This window comes from Artemia franciscana, chromosome 9 (assembly GCF_032884065.1).
Source record: "Artemia franciscana chromosome 9, ASM3288406v1, whole genome shotgun sequence".
NCBI classification, from domain to species: Eukaryota; Metazoa; Arthropoda; class Branchiopoda; order Anostraca; family Artemiidae; genus Artemia; species Artemia franciscana.
The window spans coordinates 9,071,467-9,096,418 of NC_088871.1; the positions used below are offsets into that span (position 1 = coordinate 9,071,467).

At 35.1% G+C, this 24,952-nt stretch overlaps 1 protein-coding gene across 4 annotated transcripts in view; it reads right to left on the reverse strand.

Moving 5' to 3' along the window:
* LOC136030963 (protein couch potato-like) overlaps positions 1–24,952 on the reverse strand; it is a 191,778-nt gene that overhangs the window by 36,741 nt on the left and 130,085 nt on the right. For all 4 annotated transcript variants that reach the window (XR_010618401.1, XR_010618400.1, XM_065710108.1 and 1 more), the window contains exons 5-6: positions 20,939–21,077; positions 2,934–3,085 (exon numbers count right to left, since the gene is read on the reverse strand). Coding sequence is in view for 2 of the 4 variants with exons in the window: in XM_065710108.1 (XP_065566180.1) it covers positions 2,934–3,085; positions 20,939–21,077 (291 nt within the window). In the remaining 2 variants the exon portion in view is untranslated. The remainder of the gene's footprint in view (positions 1–2,933; positions 3,086–20,938; positions 21,078–24,952) is intronic.

Genomic DNA, 24,952 nt, shown 5'->3' on the forward strand with positions numbered 1-24,952 from the left:
TATATTTTTTTACTAATGAAAATGTTCGTAAAAAAATTTAAAGTTCTAGTTGCCTTTTTAACTAATCAAAAAATTGGAGGGCAACTAGGCTTCCTCCCTCTCTCCTTTTTTCTCAAAATCTTCCGATTAAAACTATGAGAAAGCCATTTAGCCAAAACATAAAATTAACATGAAAATTTCGTTTTAATTATTCATCTGCGGAGAGCCAAAATCAAAACATGCATTAATTAAAAAACGTCCAAAAATTAAATAAAAAAACAAGTTTTTTTAAATGAAAGTAAGGAGCGACATTAAAACTTAAAACGAACAGAAATTGCCCGTATATGAAATGGGTTTTTTCTCATCAACGTCCCGCTCTTTACGCTAAAGTTTTTTACTGTTTTAAAAAGTAGAGTTGAGAGAAAGAGTCAAACTTTAGCGTAAAGAGCGAGGTGTTGAGGAGGAAAGGCCCATTTCATATATGGGGTAATTTCTGTTCGTTTTAAGTTTTAATGTCGTTCCTTACTTTCACTTAAAAAAACTTATTTTTTTATTTAATAGAGCTTAAGGCATGATCGAGATTTCTGGGTTGACTCATGACGGACAATGTGTTAATGTGTACTAAATGTTCAAAAAATATACTTCCCTAAACAAGGAGGTGCGCACTTGCCTGGAGCAACATTACAAACTGGACAGTTAAAAGTGAATGCAAAAACATAAACCTTGTGAGAATAGAGGAGTAAAGTCATCTGATCGAAATTTAAATAAATTTGCGGTCAGACAAACATTTTGACATATAATAAAGCAAAAACACAAACGATCAGATTATTGTTTGAAATGAAAGTAAAGAGCAAATTTAAAATACAAACTGAACATAATATATTCGGTATACGGAATGGGTAGCCACTACTTGAAAATACACTTCTAAGGTTAAATTTTTAATTATGCTTTATTGACGATATGGTTAATATCTGCAATATTGATATCGGTAAAAACAATTCTAAACATCTTCAATATTCAATAAGGAAAATTCAAATAAGAATGTAATGAAGTCTACATGAATTTATTCTACATTTGGCGTAAAAGACTGGGAAATGAAATTTGATTATTTAGTTTACAATAGTACTCGGCTATATAACCTTTGGGATTAGTCCCTAATTCTTTTATATATTAATTTATTAATGATCTAAACCTATTATGTTCACAGAATTTCTCTTTTTGCTAACTTTTTTGGATTCAACCCCTTCCCCTTGCTGAAATAAATTTCTGCGCATGCCTTGCTGAAATAAATTTCTGCGCATGCGCTTATTTCTACGCATGATTTTTAGGCGGTAGAACCCTTCTGAATACCAAAAAGATAAGATTTTTAGTACATAATAGACGAGTTATCTATTGGTTATAGATATTAAAGTTAAGAACAGGCCGTATCAGCTTCAACAAGTGATCAACAATCTTAAACTTCATTTTCTCAGTTAAGTTTTGCGGGGTTTAGAGAATTCTGCTACATAGACCAAATACAGGGTTGTATGCAAGAGGGTACCATTTTTCAAATACCCTTTGTTTTTGTTTTTTCTTTATGGTCATATTATTTGCTTGTTTAATATAAAAAAAAAAATAGACCCAGAAATTTCGTCCCCAAAAGAAAGTCCTGCATGCGTGGCTGGTCCTTTACAATTAGAGGTCTAACTTGACTATTTTGATTAGACAATTACCAAAATAATGTTTGCAAAGCTGTTTTCAAAGGGAGGGTCATCTGGATCAAATCATTGGGTTTTACTCGAAAATTGAAGAAATTTTGATAGTAACTTAGCCACCGTAAGCGGGGACTTCTTGATACAGAGGACGTCCTCTTTACGGTATGATATATTTTTGTACAATTAATTTGTAGAAGTAGAGTAGTACAAAACCAATTTTCGGCTGTTATCTAAATGTAAGTTTATTTTAAACAAATAAAATTATTTAAAGTAGAGTTACGAGTAGATGGCATAAAGGTCAATTTTATACACTGTATCTCTTTGAAAAATGTTTAAATTTAATGCCTCCGAGAAGAGATGTCCTTTAAAGATTTAAGGAAAAGATTTACAAAATTAAAAGAAAAAAAAAAGGAACAGCAGAGGAGAATTTTGCATTGATACCCCTGATCTATACTGCCCTGCCTAGGCTACCTTTGAGAACAGCTTAGTAAACGGTTTTTGGCAATCTAGGAAGTGTCAGGTACAACCTTTAGGGCTGACAGTGATGAAATCAGGGTTGCCAACTGGGCAAATTTTATGGCAAACGGACATATTTCATGTGCCGGGACATAGTGTCATAAAAGGACAGAAAAATGACACATTTTAGAAATTTGGGACAAAATGACAAAAAGGGACACATTTTGTAAACTCTAGACATAAAACAAAAATTTACCAACTGGATATATATTTTGATAAGAAAAAATGTTACTTTTCACCTAAGCAATGCTTTTTCTCAGTATTATTTTATTTATTTTTTATTTTTTTTTTAGCATCCAGGTTTTGTAAGAGATGTCGTAAGTAAAGGATTTTTTTTGCAAAGTAAGTGATCTATATATTTGTATGACTTTCGTACTTTAACGCTAAGTCATTTTATATAAATAATTTACAAAGATTTTTTTTTTGTTTTCATCAAATTTGATGTTAACTGGCCACTGTGACAAAGCGTCATTTGGTCTATAAAACAACTGGTAAAAAAATAGCCTGCACTTTTAGAATTTTAAGATGAATACATTTTAGCTAAATAGAAACATTTTTGGATGCTCAGGGGACAAATTCATGGACCAAAAAGTTGGCAACCCTGAATGAAATAGTGTGAAATAATAAATTAAAGCTAAAGCATAAATAGAAAAGTGCAGAGAAGAAACTATTAATCACCGTAACTACGCTTGCCTCCCCCTTTCCCAAGTTCCCCAAAAGTCACGGCTTTCCAAAAAAACGTACTGGCAGTTGAGGATGAAGTGCTGGGTGAACAAGAGCTGCGTGCTGCAGTGCTGCATTTGTATGTTCATTGGCAAATGCTGCCGAATAGGCTAGTGCAGGATGATGTGTCCAGATATCTGCTGCAGTTGGGAAAAATGCTTGACTTAGCTCCTCTGAAAAGAAAAAAAAAATGAAAAGTTTGCTAGAACCTAAAAAAAAAGTTTAGACGAATCAGCCGGTACTTAGCCCCGTCTTAGTTGGTGCAATAATGGTTTTAAGAGTTAGAGAGGAAGCTTATACACAAATTATAAAGAGCAGATTTCACCTTGTCTTAATGTCCTACATAAAACGATTAAAAGAAGCCCCCTACTCCCCAACTTTATTAGTCCAATATTAATAGATAAAGGTGGATTAGAAAAGACAAATCTTTTCTAATTATACCAAAATAAAATTTAACTAACATAAAAAGCAACTTCTTTTAAGTATAGGCCTACCTTTTGTTATTAAAAATCACTTTTCTTATAGTTTTGGTTACTCATCGCGCGAATTTTTCGGTACATAAACAATAAACTTAACAACTCGTTATTTTCGTTCAAACGTTTATAAATACAAAGTTTCTTGTCGATTTCATCTTTTCTTAATTCACGCATAAGGCGACATAACGAGGGAGAATAATAGATATAGGTCGACCTTTTCTCTTCTTCCAAGCAAATTACCATTCCGAATTTGTAACTGAGCATTGCTTCTAATACTAAGATGAAAACCAAAAATAGGACGGCACTTTACCTTAGCGTTTTACACGAATTAGGCTTATCCATTTTATTGCTAAAAATATAAGGATGGGAATTACCGATAATTAAGACAGACCAGCACACTAACGAAGTTGGGGCTTTAGGTATAGACCTTTAGCTAGACAGCATAGAGTATAAAAACTATAGGCCTTTAGCAGAGACAGGCACAAAAAATCCAAACATTTTGTTTACCCTTTAGAAATTAATATATAATAGCCCGGCTTATAAACCGGATAAGAAAGGTGCGATTTTGAAAAAAATAAACAAACAGAAAGACAGGAAAAATATATGAAAAACACTGGAAAGTAAGGAAAAATTATAAGAACGTTGAAATTCGGAGGGAGAAGCCGGGTGAGGTTCCCTCCACATGTCATTGTACTTGCTGCTTTAAGCTGTTTCGCAAATAAAAGGGGTTTTAGAAAAGAAGCTGGAAAAAGACATTAATTTTTTTTTGGATCAGTATCCCCCCTGGATACAACATTAATCCTATGCCAGATTTGAATTTTCTCCCCAAAGTCTTAACTTATTTTCAGACAGTAGCGAAGTAGAACCTCGGCTAAAACTTCCACGCCCCTACTTTGGGTTTCAATTCAGCTCCGAAAGCTTCCCATTTAGCGGAAGAATTTTCCGAATCAGACAGTTCGTCGTAACAAACTGTAGTAAGGAGCGACCGGGCTCAATAGTAACCAAAACTCTAGAAAACGAAATTTTGATACCAGCAGTTACATCAAAAGAATCGCATTTTAATTCTGATTTTAAATATATAAGTTTCATCAAGTTTAGTTTTACCCATCAAAAGTTACGAGCCTGAAAAAAATTGCCTTATTTTAGAAAATAGGGGGAAAACCCCCTAAAAGTAATAGAATCTTAACGAAAATCACACCACCGGATTCAACGTATCAGATAACTTTACTGTAGAAGTTTCAAGCTCCTATCTACGAAAATGTGGAATTTTGTACTTCGTACATCATCATTATTTGTTTGTTTGTTTGTTTTCCCCCCAGGGGTGATCGTATCGACCCCGTGGTCCTAGAATGTCGAAAGAGGGATAATCCTAACGGAAATAAAAGTTCTAGTGTCCTTTTTAAGTGAACCAACAAATTGGAGGGCACCTAGGCCCCCTCCCACGTACACTCCCCCCTCCAAAGTCACTGGTTCAAAATTTTGAGATAGCTATTCTGTTTGGCTTAGTCATTAAACCTAATCAATATGTCTTTGGGGACGACTTAATCCCCCACAGTCCCCGGAGGAGGGGCTGCAAGTTACAAACTTTGACAATTGTTTACATATAGTAATGGTGATTATGAAGTGTACAGTCATTTTCAGGGTGACATTTTCACGATGGGGTGAGGGTGGGTCGGGGGGAGGACGTTACGTGGGAGGATCCTTCCGTGGAGGAATTTTTAATGAGGGAAGACGATTTCTATGAAGGGGGCGCAGGATTTTCTAGCGTTATTTAAAAAAATATGAGAAAATAAATATTTTTTTCAACTGGAAGTAATGAGCAGCATTAAAACTTAAAACGAACATAAGACATTACGTATATAAGGGGGTTCGTCTCCTCCACAATACCTTTCTCTTTAAGTTAAAGTATTCTTAGTAATTTCATCTATTTATTCTACGGCCTTTGTGATTCAGGGGTCATTCTTAAGGATTTGGGACAAAATTCAAGCTTTGGTGTAAGAGCGAGGCATTGACGATGGGGCAAACCCCTTCATATACGTAATAAAAATACACAAATACAGAAGTTCGTTACGTAAGTTAATTTGTAAGGTACGTATGTTTATTACTAACAAAAACATTCGTAAAACAAATATAGTTGCATTTTAAAGTAACCGAGAATTGGAGGGCAACTAGGCCTCCCCCCCACCCCTTTTTCTTGTCAAAATCGTCAGATCAAAACTACGAGAAAGCCATTGAGCAAAAAAAAAATAATGGAAGTTTCGTTGTATTTATTCATGTGCGGTGAGCGAAAATCAAAATATGCATTAATTCAAAAACGTTCAGAAATTAAATAAAAAAAATAGTTTTTTTTAACTGTAATTAAGGAGCGACATTAAAACTTGAAACGAAGAGAAATTACTCCGTATATGAAAGGGGTTGTCCCCTCCTCAACGCCTTACTCTTTGCGCTAAAGTTTTTTAATTGTTTTAAAAAGTAGAGTTGTGACAAAGATTCAAACTTTAGCGTAAAGAGCGGGGCGTTGAGGAGGGAACGAGGGGGCGTCCCCTAGGGACGCCAGGACGAGGGGGCGTTCGTTTTAAGTTTTAATGCACCTCTTTATTTGCAGTTAAAAAAATTGTCTTTTTTTATTTAATCCGCGAAAACTCAAGTACTCTAACTAATCAAACAATTGGAGGCATGAACTTGTAAAGACTTTCACAAGTTGAGCTTTAATTCCAGTCCCAAAATTTAATTCATTCAACTTTCAAACTTAAGAAAGACCATTCTTCTTCTATTTCTTACTGACCCTCAACCCCTCTTTTAAAAATCTGTTCCTCAATGGGGAGGTTCCATGCCCCTTGTTTGACATGACCCAGACACATTCCTTGACATATCTCTAAAATAGATTAATTAATTAGCCAATGATGCAAATGGTTTGCGTTGCTGCAAATAATACTCAATTCTGTTTCTAAGAGCTAGGCGATAAGAGCAGAGAAAACATCATTCAAATGGCATGTATGTTCCATTTTTTATCAAGGAAACCATGTAACACATGTTTTAACAGGTGGTGGCACAGACAATTAGGTTCATTATTGATTGGAGGGAGGTTCACAAATTGGGATTTCCATTAGTTTCACCTGGCGGAATAGACGCTGTATGAAAAGAATATCACCTCACAAAGGCCTATTAAAAAACAACAACAAAGAGTTGGTACATCTAGAGTTTCTACGGGGAAGGAAAAATACATACATCGTGGATAAACTAGGGAGATTAATCAGAAAATAAAAATTTTATTTTTTTCACTATCATAAAAACACATTGTAAATAGAACACAAGTATTTTTGCCCTTTCGATTATAATTAAGTAAAAAATTACTTTTTCAAATAAAAGTAAAGTGCGACATCAAAACTTGAAACAAACATAAATTATTCTGTTCAATAGCGGGTAGTCCCATCCTTAACCGCTAGGCCTCTTGATAAAATTTAATAGTGGAACCATGCGTGAATGCAAGAAATTAACATTAATATGTGCAATACCGATAATGATTAGCTGAAAAAAATTAAACGGGAAAAAATGAAAATTTAAACAAACGATCGCATTGCTTAAAACCAATGTACACCAACAAGCTCTCCCATTCTGGAGATATTGTGAAAAATATTTTTTATGCTATTCCAATCGCTCTTGTGCTATAGCCGTCGTTCTTAAAACATTGGGGACAGAAAGTTAAAATTTGACATACAGAGTGAAAGGCTGAGGAAGGGACAGTCCGTTTCGTATACGGAATGATGTCTGTTTGTTTAAATTTTAATATCACTCTTTACATTCATTTGAAACAACTCGTTTTTTTTTAAATTGAATATCTGTGAACTTTTAATACCATTCCCAGGGTTACCCTAGATGTGAATAGAATAACTGAACCTTCAAACCGAACTTTTTAAATCTACGTTTTACTTGGCAGAACAGTATTTTGAAAATAAGAAGGCTTGTTCAAACAGAAATTGAAAGTTCTAGTGCAATTTTTAAGTAGCAGAAAAGATTAAACCACAAAGAAGTGACGTTTTTTGCCAGTTTGTGGCATAAGCCAACAATTTTATTCCAAAGAGAGAGAAAAAACTTTCGATTGACAAATTATTTGAAAATTAATGAAGATTCTGAGAAGGCCCAAAGAATTAAAAACTCGAAAAAAATTGTATGTTGAGCTTCCTAGTTTGACAACTGTGCCGCACGGTTGCACGTTCGATGTAAGTAGATGCACGTAGTCTATACAAAATAAACGGTTACTATGCACGTATGAACATTTATCTATCTATATATATAAAAATAAGTTGTCTGTGTGTCGAGTGACGTCATGTTTGTGTGTCGACTGACGTCATGTTTGTCGACTGACGAAATTACCGACCGGGATATCGGGACACAAATGACGACCGGGACACCGGGACATCTATATATATAAAAATAAGTTGTCTGTGTGTCGAGTGACGTCATGTTTGTGTGTCGACTGACGTCATGTTTGTGTGTCGACTGACGTCATGTTTGTGTGTCGACTAACGTCATGTTTTTCGACTGACGAAATTACAGACCGAGACATCGGGACACAAATGACGACCGGGACACCAGGACATAGGGAATATAAATGACGACTGGGGCACTCAAAGAGAAAGCGACCGGGGCACAAGGAATGTTCGATTAGCAATCACCATCAACAAAGCACCGGGACACAGGGAATATAAATGACGACCAGGACATAAGTAAAAAAAAAAACTAAAAAAACTAATAAAAAAGGTAAAAACTACAAAAAAACTAAAAAGAAAAAAAAACTAAAAAAACTAATAAAAAAAGCAAAAAAACTAAATAAACTAAAAAATAAAAAAAGGAAAAAACTAAAAAATAAAGGAGAAAAACAAAACTAAAAAAAATTAAATAAAAAAACTAGAAAGGTAAAAACTACAAAAAAAACTAAAAAGAAAAAAGAAAAAAAAACTAAAAAGACTAAAAAAAGTAAAAACCAAAAAAAAACTAAAAAGAAAAAAAAGGGGAAAAACACAAAAATTTATTTCATCATATACCAATTCAAAAACGAATGTATATACAGACCGGGACACCGGGACACAAATGACAACCGGGACACAGGGAATACAAATGACGACCGGGACACAGGGACACAACTACAACAGGGACGCCGGGGGCAGAGGGGGATATATAAATGACGACAAGGAATATAAATCACGACCGGGACACTCAAAGAGAAATTACAGACTCTGACACCGACACAAATGACGACCGGGACACAGGGAATATAAATGGCGACCGGGACACAGGGACACAACTACAACGGGGACGCCGGGGGGCACAGGGGGATATATAAATGACGACGGCGACACAGGGAATGGTCGATTAGCAATCACCATCAACAAAGCTCAAGGGTAACCATTAGAATCATGAGGTATAGATCTGAATACGGATTGTTTTCCCATGGACAATTATATGTTGCATGTTCAAGAGTCGGTAAACCTGAGAATCTATTTATATGCACAGACAATGGGACAGCGAAGAATGTTGTATATTCGCAAGTTTTACGTAGTTAAAAACATATATATAAATATCTATCTATATTCACAGGTGGGACACAGGGACAAAACTACAATGGCACGTAACTAATATTGCGCGTAACGACTTACGCGCGGGGGGGGGGTTGGTTAGGTTGGTTTAGGTTGGGGGGTTGGTTAGGGGGTTGGGGTTTTAGGTTGGTTAGGTTAGGGGGGGGGCGAAGCGCCCCCACCAACTAGGTGTTGGGGTGGCGCGAAGCGCCACCACAACAGCTAGTAGGGAATATAAATGACGACCGGGACACTCAAAGAGAAAGCGACCGGGACACAAGGAATGTTCGATTAGCAATCACCATCAACAAAGCACCAGGACACAAATGACAACTGGGACACAGGGAATATAAATGACGACCAGGACACTCAAAGAGAAATTACAGACCGTGACACCGGCACACAAATGACGACCGGGACAAAAATGACGACCGGGACACCGGGACACAAATGACGACCGGGACACAGGGAAACAACTACAACGGGGACACCGGGGGGCACAGGGGGATATATAAATGACGACGGGGACACCGGGAATGTTCGATTAGCAATCACCATCAACAAAGCTCAAGGGCAATCATTAGAATAATGAGGTATAGATCTGAATACGGATTGTTTTCCCATGGACAATTATATGTTGCATGTTCAAGAGTCGGTAAACCTGACAATCTATTTATATGCATAGACAATGGGACAGCCAAGAATGTTGTATATTCACAATTTTTACGTAGTTGAATATATATATATATATATATATATATATATATATATATATATATATATATATATATATATATATATATATATATATATATATATCTATATTCACAGGTGGGACACAGGGACAAAACTACAATGGCACGTAACTAATATGGCGCGTAACGACAATCAGTCAGTGTTCAGGTAGTTTAGAAGGTGGTTTTTCAAAGGCTTTTATCGTCACTGTATTGAATTATCGTCACTGTATTGTCACTGTATCGTCACTGTATTGAAGTCACTGATTATCGTCACTGTATGGAAGCTTCACATTCTGCAACTATGTGAACATGAAGGTGGGAGTTTCTAAACACTGCCCCTCTCCCTAAATCTTAAGAGTTTTACAATGATTTCTTAAATTTCTTATATATTCCTTATATATTCCTCCAAGAACTTATAATTGTGTCTTATAATTTGTCTAATGTTGGGTTTTACTTGAAGTTATACTCTCCCCCCTCCTTGACAATTTGAAACCTTAAATGACGCAAAATAATTTTGTTTTGTTTTCGTTGGTTTTGAGCATTGCTTCTTTTATTGTTTTTACTTCTTACGATTAGAAATGAGCGTGGACCCTCTCCTCAACCCCTTACTCATTATACTAAAGTTTTGAAGTACCATACTGAGAGCATTTATGAGTGCATTTGAGCAATCGTTCTTAAAGCGTTGAAGACAAAAATCCAAACTTTAGCGGAAAGAGCGGGAGATTGAGGAGGGTGCAGGTTTCCTCATTTACAGAATAGTTTCTGTTACTACCTGTTACTTGCAGTAAGAACAGTGTTTTCCGCCTCACACAACATCTGAACTTCATATGTTACATGGGGATTTGCTTAACCGTAAACTCCTCAGACCTAAGGTGGGTGAGCTTGCTGAGTCACACCACCTTTCACACTCCAAGGGAACGGATTGGCGGCGCTAGAACTCGAACCCCCACTCCAAAGGACATACGATTTCTCATAGAAGCTGTACCCTCCTAATTATCCATGCAATTTCATATTCCTGAGACATTTGTCACATCCTTTGCTGATGACCCTGTGTTTACAATAACATCATCTTGCGAAAATCTTTTCATTGAAAAGGCTAATAAAGCCCTAAATGAACTGGTAAGTTTTACGAGATGTAGCTGTCTACCTGTTAACTGTCTACCATTTGCCCACCCCTGCCCCCCCCCCCAAATGGCGCCTCTGCAACCCGTATCTATCTCATGGTTGTTTCCTGGGGCCTAGTTTTTTTGTGTCAAGTTTTAAAAGAGTTCAAATTCCACAAAAAAAAGTTGTTCGTGTCGAGACTTGAAAATAGTACTTTGGGTTGCTGCACTAAAATGGAGGTCCTAAATATGTACAAGTTAAGATTTTATCAACTAGCTATTTTCGTTTATCAATGTTTGATCGTTATTCACCGGAGTGCTTTTCGGAAATTTTTACTTCTAATTCGTTTTATTATTGTTATGAAACTAGGCATTCTTCAGGGGTAGAATCTGAGGCTTGAAGCGCTCAACGAGGGTCTTTATTTCCACATTTTGCAAAATCAAAGCTCTGGAATTCGTTCCCGGGGGTATAAAGGTGGCAGATAATGTTAGCCAGTTCAAGAGTGGGTTGAAAGGTTACCTTCTGGAAAGTTGTTAATGAATTTATTATTATTTTTTTTTGTAATTTCGATTTATAGGTGAAGTGTCAATATATTTTAGGATGAAATTTACCATCATATGCAACCCATTGGGTTTCCCCGATGATTGTTGAAAGGTTTTGTAAGCGTTATTTTTGTTAATAAATTATTTATCTCTCTCTTTACGCTAAGGTTTGACTTTTTGTCTCCAACGCTTCAAGAACGACTGCTCAAGCTCAAATGCACTCATAAATACTCTCAGAATGGTACTGCAAAACTTTAGTTTGAAGATAGGAGGGTTGAGGAGAGGGTTCGACTTTAGTTCTAATCCTAAGAAGTAAAAAGAAGAAAAAGGACTGATGCTTAAAACCAGCAAAACTAAAAAGGTGTTTAAGTTATGTCATTTGAAATTTAGAATCGTAGGTTTTTTCCGAAGATGGGAGGGGGGAATACAACTCAGGAAAAATTTCAACTCAAGACAAATCCTAGCAAAATTTAGAATTTGAAACCTTCAAGATTTGGTGGGGGTGTCCATAGACCTCATCCTTTTTTTTACATATCTGTAGCAAATGTGAAGGTTCAGTACGGTAACAATTTTCTAGCTTATCATAAAAGCTTATAACTAGAACTAAACGAAAACTAATTTGCAGTTTACGCTAAGTTATCAATTTTTCACTTGATTTACCCTCAAATTGATCAATTCATAGCTTTTGAGGTCGTAAAATGAAATTAATTGGAGTTGAAATTCATAATGACATGAAAAATATTGAATGTTATGCCTTGCTAACTTAACTTGAAAGTCGTTTACTAAGTGTGAGCTGATCTGGAACAATTAATAAACTGACAGAAAATGAAGAAAAACGAAAGGAAAACTCAAATGAATTTGAAAATAATGCTTTCACAGTCTACGATTTGATTAATAATTTCAGAATAATAACTTCGAAATAATAGATAGCTTTATGCAGTTAGTTTTGATCAATGAATGGACTTTAAAAAAAGAAGATTATCAATTTCTTGTTTTTCAACTTATATCTTATATTTTACCGATAGAAGATAAAAATAGACGAGAAAAAAAGAAGAACCAAAAAACTATCCACGGAAAATATTCTTTTTCGGGAATTCTGGGTAAATAATTGCAACCTATACATGCCCATATTCAAATTCCCTCCATATCCCATTATTCCTTTCTTATTTAGCACTATTAGTCATTTTTTCCTTTCAAAATACTTTTGGCTTGACATTGAATACTACTCTAATATTTTCAAGTTACAGAGTTGGGTTTCCATTATCACAGTGTCTCATAGTTCCCGATCGACAATTTTTCGCCCCTTATCTTGACAAAAATAAGAAAAAAGAACTTCTTTAAGCCAATATTTTAAGGTTTAACAGTAGGAGTGGGCGGGGGAACTCCATTAAGGTGTTTTTTATTGCAGGGTAAGGATTTTAATTGTTTGTTATCATCTTAGAATCATTATTTTATTAATTGTACTATTACTCATATCAGGTGAAGTTTTTTTTATACATATATAATCTTTTCAAAACTAAAAAAAAACATCATTAAAATACAAAGGGCTCCTTTTTCTTAGGGTATAACTGGAAATTTCTTATGTAAGTTTTTTTTTATTCTAAATCGACATTCTGTAGAAATTAAACAAATAGAGCAATTGATTAAAAAATGAAGCGAAAACAACCCCTCTAAAATGTGGAAAAACGATGAAAATATTACGAAATAAATTATGTTTTAACCCGAATTTTTCGGGAAAGATCTAATGTTCATGGTCACAGAACTCGAACAAGTGGAGATATTGAGGTTCCTCGCCTAGTTTCAAGTAGGACTGCTTTTTCAGTTATTTATAGAGGGGCTAAGCTGTGGAATAAGCTTGTCCCAAGTACCAAAGAATTGCCCATTAATCAATTCAAAACCGGCTGCGTGTGGGGTTGCTTGGTAGGTATACCTTTGAAATTGATTGAGATTGATGGAATTAATATTTGCAATAATTTTTATTGTTTATTTTTTTTCGCTTCGGGATCATGACATTATGTTGTCTTATTGTGTATGAATTATTTATGTAAGTTTTTTTCTCAGTACACGGTTTCATCCTTCTGCTTATTATAGATTAAATTTTTTTTTTTATTCTTTGTTTTTATTATTTTTTCTTCTTCTATTTTTTGTTCTTTTTTGTTAGTAGTAAACTCTCGCAAGCGACGCTTTTGGTGTGCTACCGATTGATTTTGTCTCTGTTATTTCTTTTGGATAATAAATTAATACTACTACTAATACTACTACAGATTCACAGTGAATTCGCATTAAATTTTAAGCAAATGCAAATTAAGTTACAATTTTCACCTGGAACCTACTGCATGACTCATATCAACAACCATTATAATGGTGAGCCGACTATCAGTGACCATCATTGTACTGTTTCTTTTATCCCAGAATCCAGTGAAAACTGGTAGCTCATGCACACGGACAGATCCATGGGTAGTTTAGGGCCACGTGTCTCCTCCAGAATGTCGAAAACGGCGAAATTTAAAGGAGTGGCGAGAAATACTAACGGGAGAGCCAAATTTTTACAGATGCCCTCCTCCCCCCAAACATAACAATTTGTACTATCTGTAATTTAAGAAAACCACTAAAAAAATAAGATTCTGGGTATTAGGTATTTAAAAGTTTATTAGTATAAGCTGGTTAACAAAGAAGAGACCGAAATAAAATACTTTAACCAATTATTTTATTACCAAAGCCGATTAAATAATAAATTAATGAACGATCAAATCAAAAAAAAAAAAAAAAAAACTGAATGACTAAGCTATTGTATAGTTTTAATTTTTCCTTTAAATAGGTAGTTATTTAATATTGAAACAAATAGTAATAAAATAAATAGTAATAAAATAAAATAAATAATAGAAATATAATAAATAGTAAATAAAATAACTTAAATACAATAATTTAATTTAAATAGGTGGTTATAGGTATTTCTACTTATTCCACTACTTCAACTGTTGCAACCGCTGTTTCTAGTGTACAATCACTTTTCCTCCAAAGGAAACGCTATAGTACCATTCCTAAAAACATTTCACTATTCTATATCCCTCTCTCCCCTCAATATACAAATATAAAACCCCATGGATGTTTTTTCACTGTTGGAGGTTAAGAGGTTAGGTGAGCCAATCCCTCTTTACGCTTGGTATCATCTCAAACGGCGGAACTCTATTTTCCGCTTTTCTCACACGTACATTTCTCCTTGCGTTACTTTTATCCTCAAATAGATTTAATGGCAAAGAAGCCACGTCGTACAAATCTAGAAACAGAAGAATTAGGGGGGAAAAGACATTAGGGGGAGGGGTATGGTAAAATTAAGCGGAAAAAATACAAGTAATAATTTTTGAATATTTTTATGCTTTCTCAAAATTTTATAGAGTTTCCTCCTCAGGAGGGGTAATTGTACACTAGTACCCTACTACTTTTCATGTTATATTTTATCATGAAACAGGCTGGTGTTAATGGCGTCAGCTCAAACGTCATTTTTAACATAGATTTTAACAATAGAGGCACTTTCAACAGCTAAAATAGTGAAAGCACTGAGTACAGTGTGGCTTATTAATTAATTCGCTTTTGGTTGATATTATAGTTAATTCGCTAATGAATGGACTAAGGTAATGCACAAAATATGTAAAAGAGAATAAATAAAAAAGTGTTATACATTCTCATAAGGCCATGCAATGTGGGGCATAGAAGTTACCCCAAAGAACCCTGGCTACGACTGAATTTTTGCGTAACATGTCACCCTTCCCTAAATAATAATCCGAGAACACCCTATGCAATACTTAAATAATTCTAAGCTTATTCAAACATTTTCAACCCTCAAGGACGAATTTTTTTTAAAGAAGTATCCAGAAATTCAAGAAAGTATAGGACCCAGACCAGAATCACCCCCCCTCGGGTATATTCCTTCACCCCAAGTAACATATTCGAACTGTCTCAACCCTAACGGATTAAAACTGAAAAAGATTTACCCAGAAATTTATGAAAATTTTGAATTTTGGGGGCACTGGTCCTGAGCTCCATCTCCTCACTTAGGCACATTCCTTCACCCCACGCAATGTACACTTAATACTATGCTTAACTAAAGACTCTCTCAACCTTCACGGATAAACAAGTTCGAAGTTTGGTTACAAAGCCACCAAAAAGCTTTTATCTCCCTAATCATAGTTTATTTTCTTATTTGACAAGCGTTTAATCTAATAACGAAGATGGCCCCTCTTCTCAACAAGGAGACAAAAGGTTGGATAAACTTTTGTTCCTCGGAAAAGAGGATTCGAAATAAAATGAAATTTCATATAGCTTCAAGCAAGTTTTGAGCTTTCATTCAACTATTTTAACTAAATTAAAATAGTAATGAAGTCATTAGCTTTGGATAATTGTTTCCTTTTAGTATAACTACACTCTTTTTTAATTCTTGTTAACTATAACATACAATTGGCGCGCTCGAGTTTTTTTGGTATTTGAAAGTTTTTTGGTATTGGAGCTTTTTTTGGCATGCTTGAAAGACACATCTTTCCATAGAACGCCATTAAAGTAACCTTTATTAACGTGCTGGATGTGGGGATCTTGAACCACTTTCGAGTGGTAACTCATCTTGAACGTTGAAGAAGGGAGCTTGCCATTTTCCCTCATCCACCTGATATTTCATGAGCATGCTTGATAGACACCTGTTGCCATAAAAAGCCATTAAAGTAACATTTATTAGCGTGCTGGATGTGGGGATCTTAAACCACTTTGGAGTAGTAAGTCATCTTGAACGTTGAAGAAGGGAGCTTGCCATTTTCCCTCGTCCACCTGATATTTCATGAGCATGCTTGATAGACACCTGTTGCCATAGAAAGCCATTAAAGTAACATTTATTAGCGTGCTGGATGTGGGGATCTTAAACCACTTTGGAGTGGTAACTCATCTTGAACGTTGAAGAAGGGAGCTTGCCCCTTTTCCTCATCCACCTGCTATTTCATGGGCATGCTTGAAAGACGCCTGTTTCCATGGAACGCCATTAAAGTAACCTTTATTAGCCTGCTGGACGTGGGGACCTTTTCTTTTAATTTTCGAAGATAAAGGGTAATCGGAAATGTCATTTTGGGGCCAATACTCTTCAATCCATCTTGAAGCATTTCATATTGAAGTAATCAGGGTCATGTGGAAATTGAACTATTCAGGGTCCAATATCTGCTTGACATTTAGTTACTCCTTAGAGAATATTTGATATTTAACGAATATTCAATAAATAAGTATTTGGCGAACATATTTAATGAAAAAACATTTAACGAATACTTACTGATTGACTAATAAAGGGAACTTAAACTTACTGCCAAAACAAGGATGTTGGGTATGGGCTCGCTCCTCAAAATACAAAAAAAAAACTCCACAGAACAAAACATCTACTAAAATTAACAACAGTTCAACAAACTCAGACCGAATATTATACACTTATATTATATACTTAATATATTATTATATATTACATTATATATATATATATATATATCTAATATATAAAATATTATAATATTACATATTATATAATATTATATAATATAATAATATAATATATAATTTATATAATATATTATATAAAATATATTATATATTATATTATATACTTAATACGAATATTATATACTTATAATATATTTTAAAAAAAAGCAAATTTGTTTGCTATTACATGAAACACAAGCAAAGCTTATTAAGTTTTGATATAAATATAAAGAAAACTGTTAAAAAACAGTTATTGATGTTGTTCGATATACTATAGTAGCTATTCGCGTCGTTACTGCAATGTCTTTCTGTAAGTTTATTTATACGATTTTGCTCGTTTTTTTTTATCTGGTTTTTAAATATAATGACAGTTTGTTCAAAGAGCTTATTGGTTCCATTTATATTTACACTTTTTGGTCATATAATGGCAAAACATCACTCTTTTTTCTATTTTTTAACAGCTCCTGTGTAAACCAGAGATCTGTTTGAAATTCGGGTCAGTGTTGTAATTTAAATTGGGTTTTGGAAACGTTAAACGGAACACACGGTCCAGTGAAATTTATGATGTTTGTCTTCTGGAATTTGAAAAGTGGGATACCGGGGGTTACAGTATTGTGGATGGCATGGCCGGGTTTAAGCAGAATATGGAATAGGGAGTTTCTTAAGACCTAAATTCAATGGACCTTGGAAATCATTTGTATACCGATTTCCGAAGTAATTCAATGGATCTTGGAAATCATTTGTATACCGATTTCCGAAGTGTTTAAAGTAGTTCCTCTCGTGCAATACTTCTCTTAAGTTTGCTTTCAAACCGTGTATATAGACTTTGTAGAGTAAACGAACAGGTTATAGTGAAGACCCTCTTCTTATACCCCCTCCCGCGTGAACCCTTAGCTCTGAAAGATTCGGCTGCACGCTTGCCAGCACACACATACCAATATTAAATGTTTATCAATGTAAACCCATGCATCACCATAAAGGAGTAGTTGATGTTTACACCTGTATGAACTTCCCTACCCAAAGGCTAGAAGACCTTAGTTGATGGATTACGCGAGAACGGCCGTTGTTGCGTAAAATCGCATCAGTGGGAACCCAGGATAGCATGATTCGTGCATTAACTTAAGAAATATGAATAGCCTATCAACAATTTTTGGGTGTCTGTTACTGCCACTAACAACTCTTCACACCATTAAGCCATCCAAGGTCAGGGCAGCTGTGAACAATCCTCTGCCGTCCAGCTCTCTTTACTCCCTCTCATCAAGTTCCCCTTTTCGTTAAGTCTTTTCTTATGAATTCTTCCCACCCCACGTACGGCTGTTCTGGTTTTGTTAGCAGGATTTTTGTTTCCAAACTTTAAGAAAAGAAGAAAAATAAAATGCTTTGCTTCCAACCTGAACTCTTAATTGATCTATTAATCATTAAAAAAAATGATTAATCTGACAATTGGCTGTATAGAAGTAACTGATCACATAACAACTAAATAAAAGCAGTTTGTTATTTACAACCCCACCCCTCACAGAAAATTAGCAAAACAATCATCTGAAATTCAATCCTAACTACGCCCCTGGCTATAGTAAAGATATCCATGTTTTGGCTAGTCTATTTTGGGCGTGGCTACGTTTCTTTAAAAACAGACTTCTAGGCCGAGTGAAGTATTCTATAAAAGACTCTTGCTAATTTTATCCCAAAATTTTAAATTAACTATTCCTCGTTTTATAACACAATTGGCTTGGTTTTCTCCAAAAAATCTGTGGCCTTTTCTAGTTATTTTTTTCTTACAGATTTGCAGAGAAATTTTCTAACAGAACCAAATGTGCGAGCTCATTAGGGGTTTTCAGATAAGAGATATTTGATTGAAATGGATCGTACAATTCTGAAAATTTACTTGAAACATTAAATTTTATTGTTAAAATCCACAATAAACAAAAATAATAGAAAAAATTCTTGTGTGCTTAATATTAGACTTTCGTTAATACCAGTTTTGCCAAATCTTCTAAGCTCAGCAAAAGAGCTTAGAAATCTTATTTATAAACTTACTAGCTGTTGGGGTGGTGCTTCGCGCCACCCCAACACCTAGTTGGTGGTGGTTGGTCTAGTTGGTCTTACAATTAAAAATTTGTCTTTGAACGATATTCTTAAATACCTATGTCCTGGTCGTCATTTATATTCCCTGTGTCCCGGTCGTCATTTGTGTCCCGGTGTCCCAGTTTGTAATTTCTCTTTGAGTGTCCCGGTCGTCATTTATATTCCCTGTGTCCCGGTGTCCCGGTCGTCATTTGTGTCCCGGTGTCCCGATCTGTATATACATTCGTTTTTGAATTGGTCTTTTTTTTAAGTTTTTAGTTTTTTACCTTTTTTTTAGTTTTTTAGTTATACCTCATGATTCTAATGATTGCCCTTGAGCTTTGTTGATGGTGATTGCTAATCGAACATTCCCTGTGTCCCCGTCGTCATTTATATATCCCCCTGTGCCCCCCGGCGTCCCCGTTGTAGTTGTGTCCCTGTGTTCCGGTCGTCATTAATATTCCCTGTGTCCCGGTCGTTATTTGTGTCCCGGTGTCCCGGTCTGTATATACACATTCGTTTTTGAATTGGTATATGATGAAATAAATTTTTGCATTTTTCCCCTTTTTTTCTTTTTAGTTTTTTTTTTGGTTTTTACCTTTTTTTTTAGTTTTTTTAGTTTTTTTTTCTTTTTTCTTTTTTTTTGGAGTTTTTACCTTTTTAGTTTTTTTTATTTTTATTTTTTTTAGTTTTGTTTTTCTCCTTTATTTTTCAGTTTTTTCCTTTTTTTATTTTTTCCTCGGCACACTTTCTTTTCTTACTTTCTCTATCAGCCGCAAGTTTTTTGGCATAGAATCTTTGAGCAGCTTCCTCGGCTGTTGCCATTGTAGGTTCTTCAGTCATTTTACAATTAAACATTTTTCCGTCCACGATCTTCTTACAATTAAAAATTTGTCTTTCGAGCAGCTTCCTCGGCTGTTGCGATTGTAGGGTCTTCAGTCATTTTACAATTAAACATTTTTCCGTCCACGATCTTCTTACAATTAAAAATTTGTCTTTGAACGATTTTCTTAAATACCTTTAATGGCGTCATTGTCATAACAAACATGACGACAACTAACTTCATGACGACATGATGACATGACGTCACTCGACAGACCCACAGACAACTTATTTTTATATATATATAGATTTATTTCTAAGCTAAGCTTTCAAATCTTATTTGAACTTTCAACTACATTTCTAAGCAACTTGTTCGGAAGATTCGATCAGAACACACATTTCTAAGCACAAACGTTGCACAAGCGATAGAAAAACACATTTTCTTTTTATGCTCAGAAATTTTCTCACAAAAATGTCAATGAAAAACACCTCTGGTTATTAACAGTAAAGAGTTATAGACATATAAAGAGTGAAGAATTAGAGTTATACCTCAACAAGATGTAGACATATAAGTAGGTTTAAACAAAAAACAGACATAGAACTAAATCGTGAACCTAGAAAACAAATAAGTTGAAAACCCTAAATAAAGCACTATTCATGACATTTAATGACAAGGGGGGGGGGGAGCTAAGTTCTGTCTGAATTGGTGTGGTGACTTGTCTCAACTGTCGAATAACAGCAAATCGAATCCTTCATTTTCAGTTAACATTGTAAATAAGGGCAAAAACGCTAATATAGGACATTGCTTTTTTTTCTTATTCATCTTAGTCTTGAGGCAATACCCATTATAGAAACAGATTTGCTATTGACTTTGGAGGATAGGAAGGTTTTTTTGTTTTGTTTTTTAAATCAAATTATTTCTATTAAAATGGAGACTAATGAAGGATTTAAAGGGCTTAGTTGTATTAAACGTGAACTAAGAGAACGTAAAATCAACTATCCGATTTTATTTGCATAAGCTTTCTTGGGTTAAAAACCCTTATGACCCTCACTACAGGAATCAAGGAAGGAATCACAGGAATCACAATACAGGAATCACTACAGGAAGCAGCTCTGGTGAGTAAAAACTAACAAATATATAGCTAAAGTCTGAAACTAGAAAACATCCAAGTTAAGAATTGTAAGTAAAGTGCTACTCACGGCCTGTGAGGGGGTGAACGAGTGCAGGGTGCGCAGCTGCGGGAGGTGAAGCTTGTTGTTTGGGCTTGCTGACCTTAGTGTTGCTCTTCGCAAATTCTAGGCGAATAGTTTGTGGTATGTCAGGATCGAAGCGTACACCCTGTGTGAGAAAAAAACAGCTCAAAAATGTTTGTGATGGGAGTTAGAAAAGGGGGAAGGTGTGATCGTGTTACCTGCCTTCTCAAGAAAGAAAACCATACGTGCAAAATACTGATACTAAAGAAATAGGCCAGGCTTAAAATCCATGACAAAGAGGAGCTTCTAAATATGTTTAATTGTAAATACCGTCCAGGCACGTACTCAAAAAACCTTCAAACTGTTTTTCCGTTTTATTCTTGAATTTTAATCATCTTTCCAAAAAGGCCATGCACAATACAAGTTTTGAATCCGTCTTTTTTTTTATCTTAGCAACGAGCGTGAATGTTTGATATTTGTGAATAAATATCACAAATGGGATGGACAGCATGAAGAGGGAAATAGTCCAAAATAATTAATTTTTGCGCTTACGACTTTTTTCTCACCAAGACAGCATAGCAAATTAATTATTCAGTGACGAACATGTAACACAAACATCGAACAGATGATATAATTGCATCATTGTATGATTAGGACAATTTGGATTGTGTGGAACAGATTTTAAAGCTGTGTATTGTATAATTCGACCACGGCAATCCAAAAGGCGTCATGTAAAATTCTATGTGAGCTTGATTTTGATACCCCTGACGGTTAAGCTTAGCAACGTTATCGACTGCTTTACAGTGTTTTATTTAGTGCTCACGACGCTTAGAAGTTACTTTGTTTTTCCAAAATATACTTAATACTTTTTTTTATCGTTTGTAGAAACAATTAAGAGTTGGCGCATTTCAACTCAAATAAAATTTAAAGCATCTTGGAGGCAAAAAAACAAGTATATTCAACTCTTCGTTAACTTCAGTAAAAATAACCGTAATGAATTTTTGTCTTTTTTTTGTTTTTTTTTTTTGTCTTTTTCAACTCTCGTTAACTTCAGTAAAAATAACCGTAATGAATTTTTGTCTTTTTTTTTGCTCTCCAGCAGTACTTACATCATACGACATAAAGCCTTTAGAATTGCTGCCACCGATTTTGAAGTAAAACATGCAAAAATCATACTTACTTCATGTTTTGGATTTACTGGGGTGTCGCAAGGTCTAGCACATGCGCGCCGGGAAGAAGCTGCCCAGCCAGGTACACAACTGAATGGTGCTAATTTTGATTCTACAACCCAATATCATTTGAGGAATTCCCCCACTCCTTTAAAGAACAATCCTTGAAAAAAATTGTGAAAAACCTGGGGAACAAAAATCACGACAAACACAGGCTGCGATTGGGTATCCGCAGGAAAAATAGCAGTTCCTTGACAATAACGACCTAGTGGCCCCGTTCATTCCTTAATTAAACAGAACACGAGTTTTTTCCAACTGTAATTAAGGAGCAACATCGAGACTAATAACGAACAGAAATTATTACATATACAAGGGGGGTTTTCCCCTCCTCAATACCACACTCTTCACGCTAAGGTTTTTCAGTAAAAAAACGTCTTATTTTTCTAATTAAACGGCCCTTGTGTTTCAGGAGTCGTTCTTAAAGAATCAGGACATAAAGCCAAACTTTAGCGTAAAGGCCCTAAGAAGTTTTTATTATCCCTGTTTCGAGTTTAATTTTGGCTTTGTCTACTCTATACCAATAAAATCATGACCCTTAAAAAGGATGTCCAGGAAAATACAGCTAAACAAAGGACAGAAATTTGAGCAATTTCCGCATAGCTTAGTCTACTTCCTCTTAAAACAGGATGAAAATACAAGGTACTACTTATTGTCTATAATTTTCGAAGGAGGAAAACTGCATAACGTAAGGCGGACACAAACTTAATATGCATGATCACGTAGGAACGGTTAATCCCAAAGACTGTGTTTCTTTCACAATCTGCATTTTCTTCCGTCTACACTTGAATTCCAAACAGCCTGTATTATGAATCATAGTCATCCATTGAAACAACTGTTTTCTGTCTAAAGGGGGTAAAAACTAATTTCAAACCTTAAAATAACTTAAAAAGCAAAATCTAACAGGTCAGAATTTATCTGGAACAATTCCAAAAACCTATATTCTTAAAATACTCTTTTTACATATTTTCATTTTAAAAATCGAAAAAAGAACAACGCAGCCACTCTTAAATTTTTATTTTTTTGTGTTTTCGCTAGAAAAAGCGAAAAGAAAATCCTCGCCTTCCATACAATTTCATGAATTGGCAACCCAGCGTAGGCATTTAAAGGGTCCAGTAATCCTAAAGCTATCCCAAAATATTAGATTTTTCGTAAGTGCAATTAGGAGTTGTAAGTTAAAAAGTTTTTTTGGAAATAGCCTACAGCCTTCCGCAGATCTTAATTTTACATTATAGGTCCATTGACTGAAAAGTATATTTACAAGACCTGCAAGAAAGGCCGTGACGTGGTTCTGCTTACTCACAAGGCAGTAGAGCCTCTTTATGTTTGATTTAATGCTAGGACGCACGCTCCTCATCCGTTCCAATCTATTCAAAGCCACCCTCTTTACACCCTCTCAGGGATTTCCCATTTCCCTTAAATCCATTCTTGCGACATATTCCCACCCCACCCGAGGACGACCGGATTTTTTTTAGCCCTAGACGGTTGGCCGAAAAGGACAGGACAATTTTTGACAATCTATCATCCCTCAATTGCAGAACGTGCCCTAACCATCTCAACTTTTCTTTTATTATAGCCCTAGAAAGCGGGATTGAATCACAATTCCTGTATAGCCTACTGCATGAAATACGGTCAATCAGTCGGGTACCCAAAACAATCCGTAGACAATTTCGCCTGAAAACAAATAGCAAACTTTCCTCCGCTTTTCGGAACGCCCATGCTCGAAAACTATATTTGATCATTGTCACCACAGTAGCTTCCAATATTCTAATATTGGTTCGCAGACTTATCTTCTATTTTTCCGAACCGTTAGCCACTGTAAAAAAAACACCCTGGGCCTTGGCTATTCTACTTTTAACATATTCACTGCAAACACCGTTTTTCCTAATAATTAAATAAAAAACAAGTTTTTTAACTGTAAGTAAGGAGCGACATTAAAACTTAAAACGAGCAGAAATTTTTCCGTATATAAAAGGGGTTGCCCCTCCTTAACGCCTCGCTCTTTACGCTAAAGTTTAATTTTGTGTCACAACTTTACTTTTTGAAACAATAAAAAACGTTAGCGTAAAGAGCAAAGCGTTGAGGAGGACCCTTTCATATACGGATCAATTTCTGTTCGCTTCGAGTTTCAATGCCGCTCCTTACTTGCGGTTAAAAAAATTGTTTTTTTATTTAGTTTCTGAACGTTTTTGAATTAATACATGTTTTGATTTTGGCTCACCACACATGAATAAATAAAACAAAATTTGCACATTAATTTCTTTTTTGCTAAATAGCTTTCTCATAGTTTTGATCGGACGATTTTAAATAAAACAAAGGGATGGGGGAGGAGGCCTAGTTGTCCTCCAATTTTTGGGTACTTAAAAATGGAACTTTTTACGAACATTTTTGTTAGTAATAAATAGACGTAACTTACGAATTAACTTGCTTAATGAGCTTCTATATTTGTCTGTTTTTATTACGTATATGAGGGGGTTCGCCCCCTCGTCAATACCTCGATCAAGCGAAAATCGATACGACCTTAGTCCCTGAACTCTCTTGGTTACAATTAGGAATGTTAATGCTAAAGTACTTAATGAAACACGTATATAGAGAAGGTGGAGGTGACCATCAAGACCTGAGCCCCCCCTCAAAATTCTTATAGCTTTTACGATAATCTTCTGTATTTAAAATAATAATTTGTCAGTTTTTTTCCGTTTTAAAATATGTCCTTCCACATATACATTCCTACGCATTATCTGGATAAATAAATTTTGGTTGTAATAGGCAGTACTGAAGAATTTAGGGTACACAG